Source organism: Pseudonaja textilis, chromosome 4 (genome assembly GCF_049901715.1).
Source record: "Pseudonaja textilis isolate UNSWEBS1 chromosome 4, rPseTex1.2, whole genome shotgun sequence".
NCBI classification, from domain to species: domain Eukaryota; kingdom Metazoa; phylum Chordata; class Lepidosauria; order Squamata; family Elapidae; genus Pseudonaja; species Pseudonaja textilis.
Window position 1 is genome coordinate 49,208,601 of NC_141993.1, and position 18,292 is coordinate 49,226,892.

General features: G+C 36.0%; 2 protein-coding genes and 1 long non-coding RNA gene across 7 annotated transcripts in view; 1 reads left to right on the plus strand and 2 right to left on the minus strand.

The window, feature by feature from the left end:
- The window catches only part of OGA (O-GlcNAcase), a 33,573-nt gene extending 23,645 nt beyond the window's left edge, over positions 1-9,928 (minus strand). Inside the window, exons 1-5 of the mRNA XM_026701167.2 lie at positions 9,411-9,928; positions 5,667-5,718; positions 4,113-4,210; positions 1,697-1,827; positions 33-204 (exon numbers count right to left, since the gene is read on the minus strand). Of these exons, the coding sequence (XP_026556952.1) occupies positions 33-204; positions 1,697-1,827; positions 4,113-4,210; positions 5,667-5,718; positions 9,411-9,636 (679 nt within the window). The 5' untranslated portion in view covers positions 9,637-9,928. The remainder of the gene's footprint in view (positions 1-32; positions 205-1,696; positions 1,828-4,112; positions 4,211-5,666; positions 5,719-9,410) is intronic.
- A 111-nt stretch (positions 9,929-10,039) lies between these two features.
- LOC148125822 (uncharacterized) lies at positions 10,040-17,828 on the plus strand. The gene is made up of 3 exons (XR_015743518.1): positions 10,040-10,160; positions 16,366-16,515; positions 17,723-17,828. It is a non-coding gene; the product is annotated as an uncharacterized LOC148125822 (long non-coding RNA).
- The window catches only part of KCNIP2 (potassium voltage-gated channel interacting protein 2), a 113,433-nt gene continuing 111,238 nt past the window's right edge, over positions 16,098-18,292 (minus strand). For 4 of the 5 annotated variants that reach the window (XM_026701168.2, XM_087932875.1, XM_026701170.2 and 1 more), the window contains 4 exons: positions 17,693-17,800; positions 17,470-17,574; positions 16,878-16,940; positions 16,485-16,573 (listed from right to left, as the gene is read on the minus strand). In XM_026701168.2, the coding sequence (XP_026556953.1) occupies positions 16,526-16,573; positions 16,878-16,940; positions 17,470-17,574; positions 17,693-17,800 (324 nt within the window). In that variant the 3' untranslated portion in view covers positions 16,485-16,525. Of the gene's footprint in view, positions 16,574-16,877; positions 16,941-17,469; positions 17,575-17,692; positions 17,801-18,292 lie in introns of all 5 variants that reach the window. The other variant, XM_026701171.2, reaches the window with a different exon arrangement.

The window sequence follows — 18,292 nt, forward strand, 5'->3', positions numbered from 1 at the left end:
CCTATGATTCAGAATTTAACTTAGCAGCTTACCTGTGGGGCAGAAGAGGAATGTTTCTGGTTCTCCTAGATACTGATAGATTTCATTGGTGATTGAAACCTGAGCATGGGCAAAGGAGCTGAACACTTCTTTATCTGCTGCACACATATTGTGATCAATGTCATCAAACAATAATGCAAAACATTTGCAACCAAACTGAGAAACCTAAAAGAAAAACAAAATTCTGAGCACTGAAGAATTAGCAAACCTATTCCAAAGGTGATTTATTTTATTTTTAGCTCTATAGTTCAGGTAAAAAAACCTCACCCTCTAGCCAATACTTTTTTTCCCATTTCAATTGCACATAGATTTACACAGGAAGAATAAAGGAAGAGAAGAAAATCAGAATAATGAGAATACACACATTATTGTATTCCACCCCATTTCATGCAAAACACAGTATTTCCGCTTAAGCAACTCCTATGTTTCATCAAGTTCAGTATTCATTAAGGAACAAAAGAGTGCATGTACATATAAAGTCTACAATTGCAATCAAATGTTTCTATTTCCTTCAGAAATCAAAGAAGCACTTTTAGTAATAATGATACTGGATTTATGTATATTTACTAAAAACAGTTCATTAACCTTGTAAACTATTTCTCAGTTATAGCCTGATTTTGAAAATCAATTTGAATAATTCACAAAATTCTCCAGATCTAACCACTAAATGATATTGATGTTGCATTTTTACAAAATCAACTGTACTGAGGCTGACCATTTCCTTCAGTACATTATTAATATTTTATTTTTCAAACAGAATCTTTTGAAATGTATTTATAGAGAAATATTGTCTAGAGATAACACTATATGGCTTTGTTATATCACTGTATACATCAAATATCGTATCCTGCTTTTCTTCCTCAATTTTATCATTACAAAAACTCTGAGGTAAGCAAATACAATTAGTCCTTGACTTACAACTGGTCACTTAGCAAACACCGAAGTTACAACAAATCCCCCCACCCAGGGTATTTATGACCCATATTCCAAGTTACAATGGTTAGGGCCCCCTCAGTCACATGACTGTGCTTCAGGCGCTCAGAAACCAGGCCACATTTACAACCATTTGCAACATCCATAGTTATGTGACCATGTTTTACTTCCAATTTTTGGTAAAACCAGCAAATGGTGTTCGCTTAACAACTGCTACTAAAAGGCCTCAAAATCAGGTTGGTTACACAAGTCACCCAATCTACAACTATCAGGAGTTACAACCATGATGGGTATTGCTCCATTACAGTTGTAACTCAACATCTGTAGTACAAAAAGTTCTGAAAAACATGTGCACATGAAACAAAACCAGAAGTAAATATTGCTTGATACTATTTAATGAGTATATATAATAAATTTAAAGTCTGTTAGCTATAAAACTAACTACAATTGTTCTAATTATTTGATTCATAATAGATTTACACTGCTGCAACAATAGGCCTAGGCCACAACCAATAAGTTGTTTATTTAATTTATACTGCTTCCCAGGGCAACTATAATATTATTATAATTAGTATTAGTATTAACAATAATCCATATTGCAAGTTAACAAAATAGTGCCCAGTATTTCAAACAATGCTTCCTGTGAATAGTTATACTATAATTACACTTAAATTGTGATCTCCTTAACATTTTAAACAACATAATATGCACAAATGATCAATACCTGATCTAGCTTGCGTTTCAATGTAGATACTTCTTTAGGGTTTGAGAAAGTAATATCAAGTCCAGGGGAAATGGCATAAATAAATTCTATCTCATATTCTTGAGCTGCTGCAATCAGAGTCATGAGCTGTTCTAGAAATAGAAACCAATTATTTTAACAAGAATTGACCATACGTTAATTTATTTTATCAAATTAAAAATTAAATATATTATGTCTGTCTATCTATCTATCTATCTATCTATCTATCTATCTGCATATAATGCATTTAAGTATATTATATACATCATGTTGAATATATTACCATGAATTGTAGGTAACTGGTTTTATTTTTATGCATTTTAAAAATGATTAAGAAAGATAATAATTGGGGTTTACAAAGAATATTAAGCTAGAGATTACAAATGACTGGAGAATCCTCTTGGTAGATACTGAAACATCTTTGATGTAAGACAGGATAATCCTTTTGATGAAGTATGATTTCTGTGTTACATTCATTAGGTAAATAACTTTCTGATGAAATTGAGCAGGTATCTGTTGTGTTGAAGGAAATCTTGCAAGTAATTAATTGTACTTTGTAGTTCTTTTGTATTGCAATATATAACCCACTTAATAGGATTTTGATGTAAGTTTTTTAAATGTACAGATGAATTTAATTATTAAATTTGACTTATGTAGGTAACTTTGATTACATTAAAAGGATGAGTTTTTCATTGTTGCATTATTGTTTCTGCTATACATCCTGAAAGGAGGAGTCTCATTCAGGTCCCAGTGAACTGTTAGTGAATTTAACTGAACTAGTATGTCAAATGAGTTTCAGTATTTTGAGGTTTCTATATTCTATTAGATTGGGTTTGGAATAGTACTGTGATTGCTTCATTAGCTAATTTGAAATCAACTAATATAAAGAAAACAGCAACCCTGAAAAACAGCATTATGTTGTCCTGTGCTACTGTCAAGCACAGGACAACATAATGCTGTTTTTCAGGGTTGCAGATATTGTACTCGTGCAGTGATAGTGAACCTATGACATAGGTGACACACCAGTGTTCTTCTGAAAAATCGAACAGGACGTGCTTTTCCCACTATTTTTCGAGGCTGCAAAGGCCGCAGAAGACCATTCTCTACAGCCGCTTCAAGAAGGCCTCATGCAACCTGATGCTGCCTCTAGAAGACCATAAGGGACTGTCAACAGAATGAGAGCATCACTTGAAAACAAGAGGTATGCAGATCTTTGGGTTCACTCACATGGATAGGTTTCTCTTTTGCTGGGGGATGGGATGACACACCAGCAGAGTGACCAGACATTTTCTGAATTTTTGACACGCACACTCAAAAGGTTCACCATCACTGTATTAGTGACTCAATGGAGTGTTTGCAGCCATTTAACACAGCTAGTTTACTTACAGACTGCCTCTTTCAGTAACTTTTCAAAGTTATTCCAGTGCTAAAAAAAATAACTTTATGACCAATGCCTGCATTTATAACCTTTGCAACACCTTTACTCCTGTGATTGCCATTTGTCAGTATGCACTGTCCTATACCTGAACCACCACCACCCCTTTTAAACAGCAGATAGATTGGAGAGGAAGGGATTACAACAGTAAGCAGGCACCCATTAGGGAATACACATCAAAATGAACGCAATGGTCCAAAAGCCCCAAGCACACTCAGGGCTGGGAGTCATAAGTGCACTACACATACAGCCCAATGTATTTCCCTCTGTGTGCCTGCTCATTCTATTGTAATCTCTCCCTTTCCAATCTTTCTGCTTGGTGGTGGTGGTGGTGGGCGAATGGGTCAGGCACAGGAAAGATTGCCTTCTATCATTACAAGGGTGAATATTCCAAAGGGCAGGGGAGTAGAGAAATCAGTTCCTCATTTCTCTAAAATTGTTAGGAGGCAAACAAAAGCCAAAGGCGTAAAAACTGATTACTAGAGTCTTGTCAGTCAGATAGCAGCTGTGAGCTGGCTATCCTAGTCCTGGGGAGGAGAAATACTGTAAAAGGAGAGGAGAAATACTGTAGGAAATGGTATGTTCCAGCCAATGTAGCTAGCATCCTAGCTGTCATGTAACTGCATTTTCAACATTGTCTGCTGCTTTCCCACAAGCAGGGTCAGCTTAGAACAGCACTCAGGAAGTTGGAAATTGTGGTCACATGAGGTCCTCATTTGCGAACATGCACACTCTTCATTTAACAATGGCAACTGGGACTGCCAGAATTGCCATCCTTAAGCTGCACGGTTACATGACAACATACTTTACGATCCCATTGTTTAGTAAATGGTAATCCCAGTGAAAATTGCTATTAAAAGTTGAGGACTACCTATAAATAATTTTCATTTGCAGTAAGACAACACTGTTCTTTCATTATCACTTCTTAATCAATAACTTTTGAAATACAAAGAGGTTAATTACCAGCTTCCTCTACAGAATACATTTCTCGCCAAAACATACGATGCTTGTAGTCATCTTTCGGAGCATATAGGTATGTATTTAGTCCCCATTTCTGAAGTCTATAAGGTTAAAAGATTTTTTAAAAATGTATAAAGATGAGAATGTAACTGCACATCAACTATGCTGAATTGTACACTACCAGTTGTAATAATTTATACAATACTAAACAGTGGATATAAAAGTCTACACACCTTTGTTAATACAAGATTTTTGAGATGTAAAAAAATTATACCAAGATAAACCACTTCAGAATTTTTTCCACCTTTAATATAACAGATAAGCTGAACAATTCAATTGAAAAACAAATTGAAAATCTTTTAGAGGTAAAATAAAAATCTTACAATACCGTGATTGCATCCTTAAACTTAACACTTCGTTGAAGTACCTTTTGATTTTATGACAGCATTCAGTGTTTTGGGGTAGAAGCCTATCTTGCCTTGGGAATCTTTGCCTACTCTTCCTTCCACAAGCTCTCCAACTCTGTCAGATTGTGAGTGCATCTCCTGTGCACAACCCTCTTCAACTTTAAAAACCAACAACCAGCTTTTTGAAATAGGTTGAAAATTAGTTTCAAAAGGAACCTTCACTGAATATTAAAGTGACTCATTTAAAAGCTAGAACAATGTGATTAATAGCAGTCAAGAATATGTAGACAGTTTATAAATTGGAGTTGAATAAATGCATTCTGGAGAATAGATGTCACTTCAGATTACTGATATTATTCATATTTCAGATTATTGAGTCATTCCAATCTGGCAGCATTGCCAGCCCATATATTTAATATTGTAAAGAAAGAACTCTGTTCCTAACAGACATTTCTGCAACCAATTTAGCATATTGATGCTTACATTATGATAACCTTATGGTAAAGTTTATGTAAAGAGTTGCTAAAAAAAAGACGCATAGCTGAATTAAATTCTATTTCAGCAGAATGCCCTCAAGGATATTTATTGTGGATAGAGGTAATGAAAAATGTCTATCACATCAATGAAGGATGGCATATGCAATCCCTTTATTTATTTCTCAGATATTCCTGTTCCTGCCTGGTAAAGTTCATGTTTTTACTGCTGATATTGCTAATGGTCATTTATTTGTGATGACCACAAATAAATTTATTTGTGGATCTTCATTCAAAATCATGTCCCTAATATTAACAGAATTGCCCCAATTTCTCCAAACCACTTGGAACCAATGGAATGTGAAATACAATCCTGAAGCATAAGGTACAATATTGCCCTAACTTTATTAGCTGGAACCTGCTTTTTAAAAGAAATTAAGGGAAGAAAAAGTAAAAGCAGTTCTAAGCTTTTAAACCACAAATAACTGATTTATTAATCATAAAGTAACATCCATTTATAAGTTTTTTGGAAATTAAGAAAGGCATGAATTACAGAATTTTGCAATAACTTACTGTTAATTATTTGATTCTTTAAATCTATGCTTTAATTGCATTTTTAAAGGACAACCAAATAATTACATAGCATAAAACTGCAGAACAAGCATGATGTCATATACCTTCTAAAAAGCTCCTTTCTCTGTTCCATAATCCAAGGTCTTCCATAAAAACCTGTAAAAAATATTGAAGGTATAAATTTAAGTATTAAAATTATTTTGAAATAATGAACTTCCACAACAGAAAGCTTTGACCAAATGCTTGTTTTCATAATATTCATATAAAATAGCATTTATAATCTTGTCTTGCCTACCTAATTTCTGCACCTGTGAGAAATAGTTGAAACAGATATCCTATGTGAACAGATGTAACAGTAGATGGAGTGTACTACTTTGAAGAACAAGAGTGGAATTTAGGAATTCTCCTAGATTAAATGCTACTTAAAAGGATTTAGATTAGAAAAGGAGCCAAGAATTATTTTCCCTTATGATTCTATGATAAATAAGTACTTTATTTAAAGATGTTTGATCTTAACTTCAGTTACCCAAGTGTATCTGGCAAAAACGTTTTAATATGTTGTATGAATGCAAAGCTTCTAGTTTGATCAGGATCACATAATTGGTTTTTTACTATATCATCTGAATTGTCAAAAGTGTAAGAATTATTATTGAAGGTTTTTTGAATTGTTATTTGAAAGACTGCTTCATCCATATTACTTACCAATGGTTTAAGATTCACAAGAGTATTCCTTCTCACAAATCCATACTATGAAGTACTTAAGATGGGTGAGATAAAGATTTTCTGTAGCAATAGCAGCCTGTTTTAGAAATGTATTAACTAGAATCTAAAAGATTGCATCATTTCAGGTTTTTTTTAAAAAAGTTAAATGATTCATTTGTCTCTGGGTATTTTATTAGATTGCTAAATTACTTTTTAGTTTTATTTGTTTATTAGGATTATTATTTATTTTTTATCTACCCTTTATTACCATAAAAGTAAGGCAGCATCCATAATACTTCTTCCTTCTATTTTCCTCACATCAACTCTATGAGGTGAGTTGGGATGACAATGTGTGATGGCCCCTAGTCACCCAGCTTTTTTATTAATTTTACCTTGGAAAGATAAAGGCAGCTTGAAGATGTTTAGCATTTTAAAAAAATGAATAAATAGCACTCAAAAATTATGGGAAGATTCATTTAAAAAGTAGAAGACATTCAGTTAGTTTTGCCCTAAGCAGTTTACACTTTTATAAATGAATTGAGCTCAAAGGAAACTTGGAATAAGGCTAATTCAAAACTGTTTCACACCTGTAAAATACATATTAGTCAACAGTATAACTGCCATATTTTGCATTACCTGTACAGTACTTTCTAAACACCTTAGGGCCACCTGCAGGGTATATGAAGGAATACAGAGCTGCCACGTGATCTTCCAACAGTAGCCTCAGATTCAAGATTATTGTAACATTGCACATACAGTTCAGGAATACACTAATAGTAGGGTTTAATACTTTAAGAGGCACTGGATAATTAATTTATATAAATTAGTATCATTATATAAGAACATCCTCCAACTTTTCCTGTATAAAAATTATACACCAGGATTTGTCCCAATATATTTGAATAAAAATGAATAAGCTTTTGAAATAATGTCTATCTGAAAATCTGTTCTAATGCATTAATGACATTGGTATTAGTTACCATAACAACATCTCCCAAACCTCCATGTGGCTACTATGCTAGAAAGAATGAGTCAAAATTTTAACATAACATTGTTACAAGTCTTGATATAACTCTCAGAGATTACATAATCTCTCTTGTTCTGATCTTATTTTGATACTAAGTCTTCTAGCACACATCCATTAAAGATGGAAGCCTCTAGCATTGCCAGGGTCCGCTGAGGTGAAAGTGGAAGAGTATCTTCTCTGTGATTCCAAAACCACAGATTATGCTTCTTCAGGTATTGTATTTTGTCCTGACTGGATCCATGAGACAGTTTACTTCAATAAGTCTCTTTTTGAGTACTAATCTCAATAATGTGAATATTGAAAAAATAAGATGGTAATCACCAACCATAAGATGCTCAATCCAAATAGCTAAAGAGACAACTCCATCTCCCAAAACTGGGAGGAACATCTATTTCTATATATATCAGCTCATCAACCAAAAAAAAGTGTTTTTATTATTTACCACCTTTCCTTTTAATGGCCGTTATATAAATCTATACTATATTTTTCTTCAATTGTTTATAAAATCATCCTAGCGTAGTTCAGAATAAATGCTACTTATAATACAGAATGTTTATATTAAAATAGACTGAAATCTTTCCTATTGTTATAAGCACAAACTTTCAACAATTGCCAGCATGGGAAACTGTTATACTCCTTTCAAGTTGTCAAAACCATCAATCTGTCATTATTATCAAAAGTTTATTCTAAAAAGGCAGGGGGAGGGATTAGATCTATGCATTGCATTCCAGTTTCCTATGCTTTAGCACACATGCAATTGAATAAGCATATTCAATTATAAATTTAACTATATTACAGTTTCAATTGTTAATAGTGTTTTCAATATAGTTTGAAATATACTGGGATTGATGTATTAACTGCACATCTAGAAATATCTGCTAATCATCCAAATTCTATTCCATTCCTGAATATTGCACAAGGCAATTATTAACCTAGATGCATCTTCCCCCATATTAACCATACTACAATAATTGAACACAAACTTATTTTTCATGTTTATATATCACCGTGTTTCTTTGTTCTGATACAAATATTCTGCTATAGCGCAAGCCAATAAAACAAACTGCAACTGCAGCCAATGTGGTTACTAGAAAGAAAACCAATCCAAGATTTGAATGACATTCTTAGCTATGTGTTTTAGGCTCGCTCTAGAATAGAAAATGGTACAGTACCTAAGCAAAATATTTCCTAAACCTGTAGTAATCTATTTTTGTAGGCAAAAGTAATTCTAGTAATTACATCGTAAAATAACTAATTATGTTTCACATATCCAATGAAAACACCTTGAGATTGTCATTTTAAAGTTATTGCTTTAAAGGCAAAAAACCCCACAAAGATAACAAAATATAAATACTATACAAATATTTTAGAATTCAAATAAGAAATTCTCAGTAGTATTAGCAATTGGTTAAAACAAACACATAGATGATTATTCATCACCTTTGCTTAGGAAAAAGTCTGAGAGAACGAGCCTTATCAATCTAAGATTTTATATCAGGTCTCATAGGGCATCCTAGGTGAGCACAAACCTGCCCGCATCTAACGTGTTTATATAGTTAACACTATAGCCTAGTGGAAACAATCCGCTAAATATTCCCAGAAAGCTTGCAGCTCAGATAATTACAATCTTCAGACTAGAGGATGCACCTACCTCTATATTAGTTTTGCTTTTCATCCTTGCGCCCAACACTAATTTAGAACCTAATCTAGAAGTTCAAAAACTGATCTGATCTATATTGCTGTAACCTTTTTTCTAGAAAAAAACAAACCCTTATACACAAAAAGCGCTTCGCAAACAATTCAACCCGGGACACTTCTTTTAAAGGCTTCATTTTACGCCCGGCGGCATGTTAGTCATGGGGCTTCGGCCAAGTTCGATCAACTAAACGGGGATGGGATGAGAAGAAGGAGCCAAGTGAAAACCACCTCCTCCTTCTCCTCCTCCGCCAGATTTTCCTGCTGGGCGGAGTCAGGCGCTACACAAAGAGGTGAAGAGTAAGGAAGGCGAGAGAGGTGGTGGTGGAAACAACGCTTTGTTTAAATGGCGGGTCTCCTTTTTCAGCGCTCTTTCTGGTGACCAGCCCCGGGTCCCACCCGTTTCCGAGCTCTTTTCCATTACCTTCCACAACGCCGCAGAGGAATCGCCGTGCTCCCGCATTGCCCACAGCTCCGGAGCCACTCTCGGGAACCGCTTCTGGGCCCGAGGGGTCCGTTCTTGTAGGGGGCGACTCACTTCGGGGCGAGGAAACGGTCGTAGATGCAGGAACGGAGGTGCCCGGAGGTTCCCCCCGCGTTTCAGCCACCATCCCAGCCAGATCCACTCCAGGGATACCGTCCGCCGCCATCGCCCTTCCCTCCACTCTAACCAGGCTAGGCTGCGCTTGCGCGGAGAAAACCAGCCCCAACTGGTCCAAGCCGGAACCAACCGCTCCGCACTCTCGATTTCCAACCGGGGCCGCGGTTGCTGATCACGTGCGGCTCCACCTCTGTTCCCTCCGCGCGCCAGCCAGAGACACGAATCGCGAGCGAACCACTCAAACACGACACTGGCTTCGAGAGAACGAACGGACTATTGTAAGGGTGGGGGCAGAACTGACGGAAAAACCTTACAGCGCAGGCGTAAGAGGCTCGCAGGCTACTAAGTGCGCATGCTTACCAGGGTCAGAGGAGCAGGGACGCGCCTGCACGCACGCGCAAAAAATGAAGTCTTGCTCTACTGCGCATGTGACGGGCGTTGGCTTCGCAGCTAGACATTACAGCGCATGCGTGGTTACTGGATAGACTCCGGGGGCGGTACGGCGCAAGTGAGAAGGAAAATAAACAAAGTAGCCGGAGTTAAAGCGCAAGCGCAGAATTTAAAGCGCGAAAGGTAGTGATAATTTTATTTAGGCTAATATTGTGCATGAGGGCGGAGTCTTGTGCAGGCCGAAAAGTTCATCGCCGTCCTTCTGCATTACTTTAGTTTCCTTGCGGTTGACGTGGAGGAGCTGTTCCTTACAGTATATATTTAGTGTCTGGTTGCTGAGCAACATTGAGGGCGCCTAAGGAAAATATTGCATTCCTTCGACCGTTAACCTACAATGTAAAAAATGAAATAACTCAGCAATACATACTAGAAATGTTGTATTTCACTGGTAAACCAGAAAGCCTTTCCGTTGCTGTGTTTTAAGCGGTTAAAAAAATACTGTCCCAAAGCCTGGAAAGGGGCATTAATTTGTTTCGCTTATTCAATATAATTTCCCTGTTTCAAATTTTCAGGGAAGAGGCTTGTCTCTCCAGTATAAATGCGTTGCCCGAATATGTTATCTTTTATTTCTGTCCAAGCCGGGAAAGTGTAAAAGTTCCGACTCCAGCTCGACTGTTCGTAACTCAGGATGTTTTTGGCATCTTCGCAATTGCCTTCTGTGGTGGTTTCCCTCCCCGACCACGCAGGCAAGCCCAGAGTTTCCTTGGGCGAAAGAAAGGGCAATGCTGATGAAAACTATAGTGGTTTGGAATGTACTGTAAGTGTACTTTTAAAGGAAATAAAATGGATCATAGTTTATTAGAGGAAAACCATGAAATCCTGAGCATCTGCATGATTTGTGCAGCTGGGATTGAATGCATAGGAAGTAAAATAATAGAATATTGAACTGTATTATGAAATACAATTTCACATCCTTTAATGAGCTGTGGTAAAAAGGAAAATAGAAGTTGTGGTTGCATAGTTTCCACATGTTTGTTGTAGAGATCATATGTATATTTGCATAAGTTTACATAGCATGTTCATCTAGAAAAATAGATGTTTTACTGAGATGCTTTGAAACTAAATGTTTAGTTTCCGCAGACCAATTGTGAGAGAATGATTATACCTAAACTGACAATATCTAAAAGTACAAAATGTATCCCAGTTTCATCATGTTAGATATGTTCTAATTCTTGTTGTGATGGCAGTATTACAATACAAAATTTAGTTGGAACCTATTAGCATCTAATTTGGAGAACCAGAACTTTCACTTGTCAAAAGAATCAGAATCTAATATTAAAACAGCTATTTATTGTCTGCCAAAGGCAAAGACAACTATAAATACAACCAAAAGGTTTTAAATTTTAATATAAAATTTGTAAAATTGATTATAATGTGTTGTGCTATAATTTTAAAAGCAGGCTTTAGATGGAATTTGTATTAGAAAATCTCATGTCCTAATGGTGAAATATGAACCAAAACATAAGAGGCATTAAAGAGAAAAGGGGGAAGAGTATAGTATATAGGACATATTATCCCAAAACTCATTGTGAAAAGAACATAGCAAAGCAAACAATAGCAGAGGCTATGGTGTTTGTGCATAGCCATTAGATGTGCATTTTATTGTTATATCTGGTTGTTATTATACAAAATATATACAAATGAAAATGCAAAGCTGATAGCAGAGCTTGTCCAGTGGAATTAGGCTGCTTGGTCCCACTACTGATTGTAATGACAGAAGGAAGCAGCTAGTATGTGAGTAAGGAACAGTCAACAGAATCATCAGTCTCCAACTTCCAGAACTGAATATAACCCCACACATGTATTTAACATCTACTCAAAAACATACTGTAATTGCAATAATCAGAAAATCATACAGAGGCATTTTGAACCAATATGTCAGGTTGAAACATAGATTAGAACAGACTTACAAACTAACCCTTCCAGATGTATTGAGCTATCAATCTTATCATTCCTGTCTAGTCTGTTGGACTGCTGATTGGCAATGATAAGACTTGAACACATGTGGAAGGACCAAATTCGGAAGGAATTGTGTAGATTTGCAGAGTCAATTTATGAAACAACGTCAGTGTGATGGGAAAAATAGCAAATGTATTGCCAAATGAGAAGGGCATATGACATAATCTTTTACAAAATAATCGCTTCATGTAGTCATAATCTCTAAAGCAAATTGAAACTCTCACTTTACCATTAAACATGCATTGCAGAAGTCATAGTGAGTAAATTTATAAATTGTACCATCCATACTTGTAAAAACTTATTTTATTGGATATTAGGAAGAAAATCTGCATTCATTGAAATTTTATATATAGCCTAAGACACTATTTTCAAATGTGAATTGTACCCTTGCATGGAGAATTGCTTCCTCAAATGGGGATAGAAGCCCTTATTTTAACCTGATGGCAAAAAATCTGTAGAGTTCATTGTAATCAGAAAATTGATGTGGAGTTTCTTATTTGCTCTCAGGATAATTTCCCATAGATCTAAAATTGCATCGGAACTAAGAGAAAATAGAGGAATGAGTTCACCTCTATGTGCAACAAACTGTGATGATGCAAAATGATGATAGGTGCATAATGGTGTCATCACATAAATGTTGCAAATATTTCATTTATTTATTTCACCGATTTATATAGCCACCCATCTCACACATGGCAACTCCAGGTGGCAATTATGTCCCGTGCTTAAGGTCCAATATATGACACAAGTAAAGTGTGACATTTATATTATGACATCACTGCACATTTCTTCATTTCCTCTCTCTTCTATAAGTGAGACATTGTGGTAGAATGTGGTACAGACTTGCAGGAGGGAGTGGGGTCTTTCCCAAGGAGCAAATCAATCTGGAATCCTTGCTATGCAGGAAGAGGGCCAGAGTGGAACCTCAATAACCTTTCATGGGGTAAATGTAATTGTTATGCAGATTGTGCTTTAGTCTGCCAAGATTCCTGTCTATAGGCCAGCAACAATAAAAGCACTCCGAGTAAATCCTTGTGTGGTTCTTGGTTCCAAGGAATCAAGATTACGATTATATGATATCTATATACTTGGGAGTGGGCAAATATCTTCTGCTGATTGAAAAGACAAGACTGTAATGGGTTGGATGGCAAATTGAGCTATATAAGTATTGAAATCTTACATACTTTTGAATAAGAAATATATTCTAGTTAGGCAAAATAAGAATAAATTACTTTGATAATAGTATAAGAGAATGATACACAGCAGTCATACTTCTAACCATCTTGGCTGAGGAATTCCTCTAATGCAAATGCCAGAGGCTACTCCTCTGACTTTGCCCCACTTATATTTATCAGCACCAATTTAAATATCTTGCCACCATGTGGCATTTCTTCATATTAATCATGAAACATAAAGTGTAGCTTTCCCCCATGCTGTGCTCTGTTGAACTTCCGTATTACAGCAAGACATTTCTATCCCTAACAGTGTAGAAAATTTAATAGTAATATGCTGTGTATGTTAAATTGAATGGCCACTATACAGAACTAGCTAATTCCAGTGACATCGTTTACCAGTTATAGCAAATATCTCTTTAGACAACTGTTGTAAGGAAAAATTAGAGAATAATAAGCAGCTATTAGTAATGCAATACCAATTATTTTGACTGACCTGAGTGGCCATTGTAGATGGTCAGGGAACTGAAGTGATATTTTTTCTCTCCCTCGCTACTATTTTGGGTCTTTGAGAATTTAAAGAACATTGAATCAACTTGCATCTGAGATTAGCCCAACAGAAGTATTGAAGGAGATTGCAGAAATGAAGTATGGAAGCTAAGAAAATATGGTAAATAGAATAGGGTTTTTAGATCAAATGAGAAAAATAACAAAATATTAAGAAAATGTTTCTTTGAAGAAAATTAAAATAAAAAATCTTAATGGATGATACTGAACTTGGTCTATGGATCTAGATTCCAGTTATCCTTAATAATATACATATGATGATGTAATGGAGTAGCAAAATGTAAAATAATTTCAAGAAGGGGAAGAGCCATTTGTGGCTACAATGCGCATGGCAGCCTGTTTGCATAGCTAATAAATCCTGAGCCAGACTGTTCCATTTCTAAACTCAATCCAATATTTCCTACATTTCTTTTGCAATATTTATTCCTCTTGCAGTTCCTATAGTAGAAATCCTTGGAGTTTACTTTGTGTGACAAGGTACCCTAATGATTATTAATAGCGCAGGAGGGGGACCTGAAACTGAAAAAGAAACCTCAGAAGTTATCAGGGCTGGTTATTAAGAGGAAATACAAGAACAGTCTGCCATTAAAAGAGGAATGTGGATTAAAGGTAATATTTGTGTATTAGAAAAGACTATTTATTTCAGGGGAGTTAAGGTAAAAAGTAGTCATCTATTTATTAAATATTAACTTTACATCTTCCCAATTTGCGACTTCTATGATTGTGCTGATGGGGAGTTCTTAAAAGCTACTGTTGTAATATTTCTGCAGGGTTTCCTGAGATGCAACAGTATTGTCCAAAACACTTTTTTCAGATATCTAATAGCCAGTCAATTTGTGGGCATCATTTTGGAGAAAGGTATATACAGTGATAACTATGTGCTTTGGTATCTTCTTTGTCTGTTATGATTCAGCTTTGCCACTGTTAGAATATTCATATTTGCTGCTTGTTTTCTTTTGTATGTAAATAATAAAGCCTATTTTCCTATTACCTCTTTTCTTGATTCAGTATAATATCTTCATTCCCTCCTGCTGGGCATCTTTCCTCCAATCTATTCAGAATGTCCCAAGTGGTCTCATCCCTTGCCATATTACATTTTCCCTGAAATTGACTTTGGTTAATGTATTCAGTGTTAAGTTCCTCTTTCCTTGTATTTTACTCCATACTGGTTCTCTTCCTTTGTTGTGTACTTTCCATGTTGTACTCCTGAGTTTACGCAGCTGCTCTATTATCAGCACCTTTGTATTTATTTTTATTTTTACTTAAACCCTTAAAAAAGGCTTCACTTTTTTTCAAAGTGTTTTATAAATGACCTACATTTTATCACTTCTTCCTCTACTACTGGTTTCCCTAGCACATCCCTATTACTGTCTTTTTACTGCATTCCTGTTGGGCCTATTCAATGTGCCTGTGTTACTGTTGTGTTCTGTATGGAACCTGGCATGTGCTTGGAGAAAGCATACTCTGAAGTTGTTCGTTGTTTGTAATGCTTTGACAACCGAAGGGCCCATAGGCTGTTTATCATGGTAATGCTACAGTAACAAAACCAGCAAACAAACTCACAGAAATAGCATTTTGCAAGTGCTTTGAGCAAGTGCTCAAAGTTCCTTTGCAGAAAAAGGAGATTGTTGGCACAGGAAGGGAACAGCCAGGTATATCTCCCTCTGTTTTCCCATATATTTTTTCCCTACTTCTCTCCCCTTTTCATCCGACAATACTTCTGCTTGTAATCTGCCTATACGCATAATTCAAAGACAAGGCACAATGTTGAATTCTGCCCTAATGCCACAAGAGTCCAGAGCCCTCACACATAGATATTACCATGGCATTAAGCATATTGCTATTCAAAACTTTTAGCTGATCTCTCTGTTTCTCATTTAAGGATGCTGGAGCTCTGACCTAAATATTTCCATTAAGTAGATTTCTCTGTTTCTACTTCTGTTTGCACATTATTTACTAAGACAAGGAGCAGTGAAAATCTTTGACCCAATTATTTGCTTAAGTACTTTTTCTCTGAATAGCAACCTGAACATAATTTATCTCCTGATTTCTAAAAAAAACTAATGGTTCTTTTGCACTTTGGTCTGGAGTGATACAAAATACCCACATGATTGTGTGTGTGTGTGTGTGGTGTTTTTTTTTTGGGGGGGGGTGCATGCAAACAAAAGAATTTTCAAAGCGAAATGCCATTCTTCTGCAGTTTTCTCCAGAAAAGCTGAGTTCCATTGAATGTAATAGCGTTGAACTGCAAGATAGCTTAACACTGAAAAATATTGCCTCCATTTGTTGGAAGCATTAGATTACTCCATGTGCTGTGAGAACCTTGGTGCAGATCAGATAGATTCCCTTCTTTGAAGGTAAGATTTACAAGAGTTTACTTTTTTAATTATGCTTTACATTGCCGTTTGAGGGTGTGAAAGCCCTAATGCAGGATCATGGGGTAGCTGTGATTTTGAGAAGTCTTAAGGAAAAGCACATTATATAGTGATAGGTCAGTGCAGTTTTTGTCCGGAGGCAACAATTCATTTTGTAGTTAATTTCCCAGAATAAGAGTTTGTGAATTCTAGGACACACTCCTTGCCTATTCTTATTGAATCCAGACAAAGACTCCCATTTCATTCCCCTTGTAGGGATTCCCCATCCCACCCCAGTTGGATCTTGAGTGCATGAGGATTGTCTCCACAAAATGGGCCTGCTTTGTCCATGCAGCCAAGGGAAGAGTGCCTCAGGATACACCAAGGAGAGAAGCCCTGGTTTGTATATGATGGTCTTGACTCCAGGTATGGTCAGCTAGATCACATTGTCAAAAAGCTTCATGGAACTCATGATGTTTTCATCCTGCCAGAGAAAAGATGAAATCAAGGCTTAGAAAAAGTGGGAAATTAAGACAGTATAGCTTTACTGTTACTAAAAATGTTGTTTCAGCTCTCTTCCCTCACAACCTGCCTTGGATTGTGCTCAATTGTGCCACAATAGTATTAATATAAATCCAGAGCCAGTAGTAAAATATCACATCTTCTTGATCTCACTGATGGTAGTGATAAAAGTTGTTATCTATAGAGCAAAGAATAGGACTGCCTATATACTTTTTCCTTACTCATTGCTATAAAGAATTAAAATACCAGGAGGACAGTGGTGTTACCTTCTGACAGGATTCAATGAATTCATCAATAGTCACCACACCATCTCTGTTCCGATCCATTTTCTGAAATGTAAATGAACATTGAAGAAGAAACTATGCAGTTTCCTAGGAGGACCTTCAGATGCAGAGAAGCACCCTATAATATCTGAACTCAACACATTTCCAGCCTAGATCTATGTCTGTGATCGGAAGAGCCCTATCAGTAGAAAATGGCTTTATATCTCATTAATACTATTTTGAAAGTGTTTAAGGTAGAAAAGCCTTGAGAATTTTGAGATTTGTGAGCTTCAGCTACCAGAATTCCCCAAATAGCATGGTAGTTGATTCATAAGTCTTAAAAGTTACCAAGATTGAACACAACTGATTTAAGGAGACAGAAACAATTGAGTTGCTAAAAAGGTTTGTGAACATAATTATAGAATTATACTATGGGAAGCACTGGGAACCAAAATGAAAGGGAAAAATATGAAGACGAAGAAGATTTTGTCCTCCCAAAAAGCAGACCAAAATAATACATATTCTTTACTGTGAAAATGTTTTCATAGGTAAAATGCAGGATGTTAACATGGAAATATTCTGATACTAAGCTTACCTGGAAAAAATTTTCCACATGTTCCTGGGGTGCATCTTCGCTCATGGCTGGATAAGTGTACTTGCCCATCATGTCATAAATGGATTTCATTATATCCAACATTTCCTGAAAGTCAAAACACAGAAAGAATTATTAGTCAATGTGGCCAGTGGATCTTACTTAAGCAGATACAGCAAAGTTCATCATCTTTTGTGACCCTGCTGATTTCTGCTACTGTCTGTACCTCTTTGGTGATACAGCCATCTTTGTTCAGATCATAGAGATTGAAGGCCCAACTGAGCCGATCATCTATAGTGCCACGGAGAATAATGGATAAACCAGCTACAAAATCCTGCAAGAGAGAAGGTGATAGAAAAAAGGGTGAAATACAGTCTAAGCACTACTAGAACTGTGATATATGCTACAGGAATGTAAAGTAGATCCAATGACTACAGTAAAAAAACTGATAAATTCTATCTGTATCCATGGTTTCCTTGGAGCGGAATATTCGAATGAAAATACAACTGCTCAAGATTCAGTAGTTTAATACATATAACACAGCTATGGGCAATTATTTTCAACCTCTCCTTTAATTAGAATTGCTGGAAATCTTTGGCATAGTTTTTATACTGTTTTTGTATTGTCAGTGATAAACACCCCTTTTAAAATATGCATTCTGTCATCTGTTAAATTCTGAAGCACAGAGATAGATTCTGTTAGTACCAGTAGATGGCCTATTATTCAATGATTAGTTGAATGGCAAAGTTCAAAATTAGAATAGAGAATTAGAATAGAGAAGCTTGTATTCCTTTAAAAAAAAAATCTAACAATAGACGTATTTATT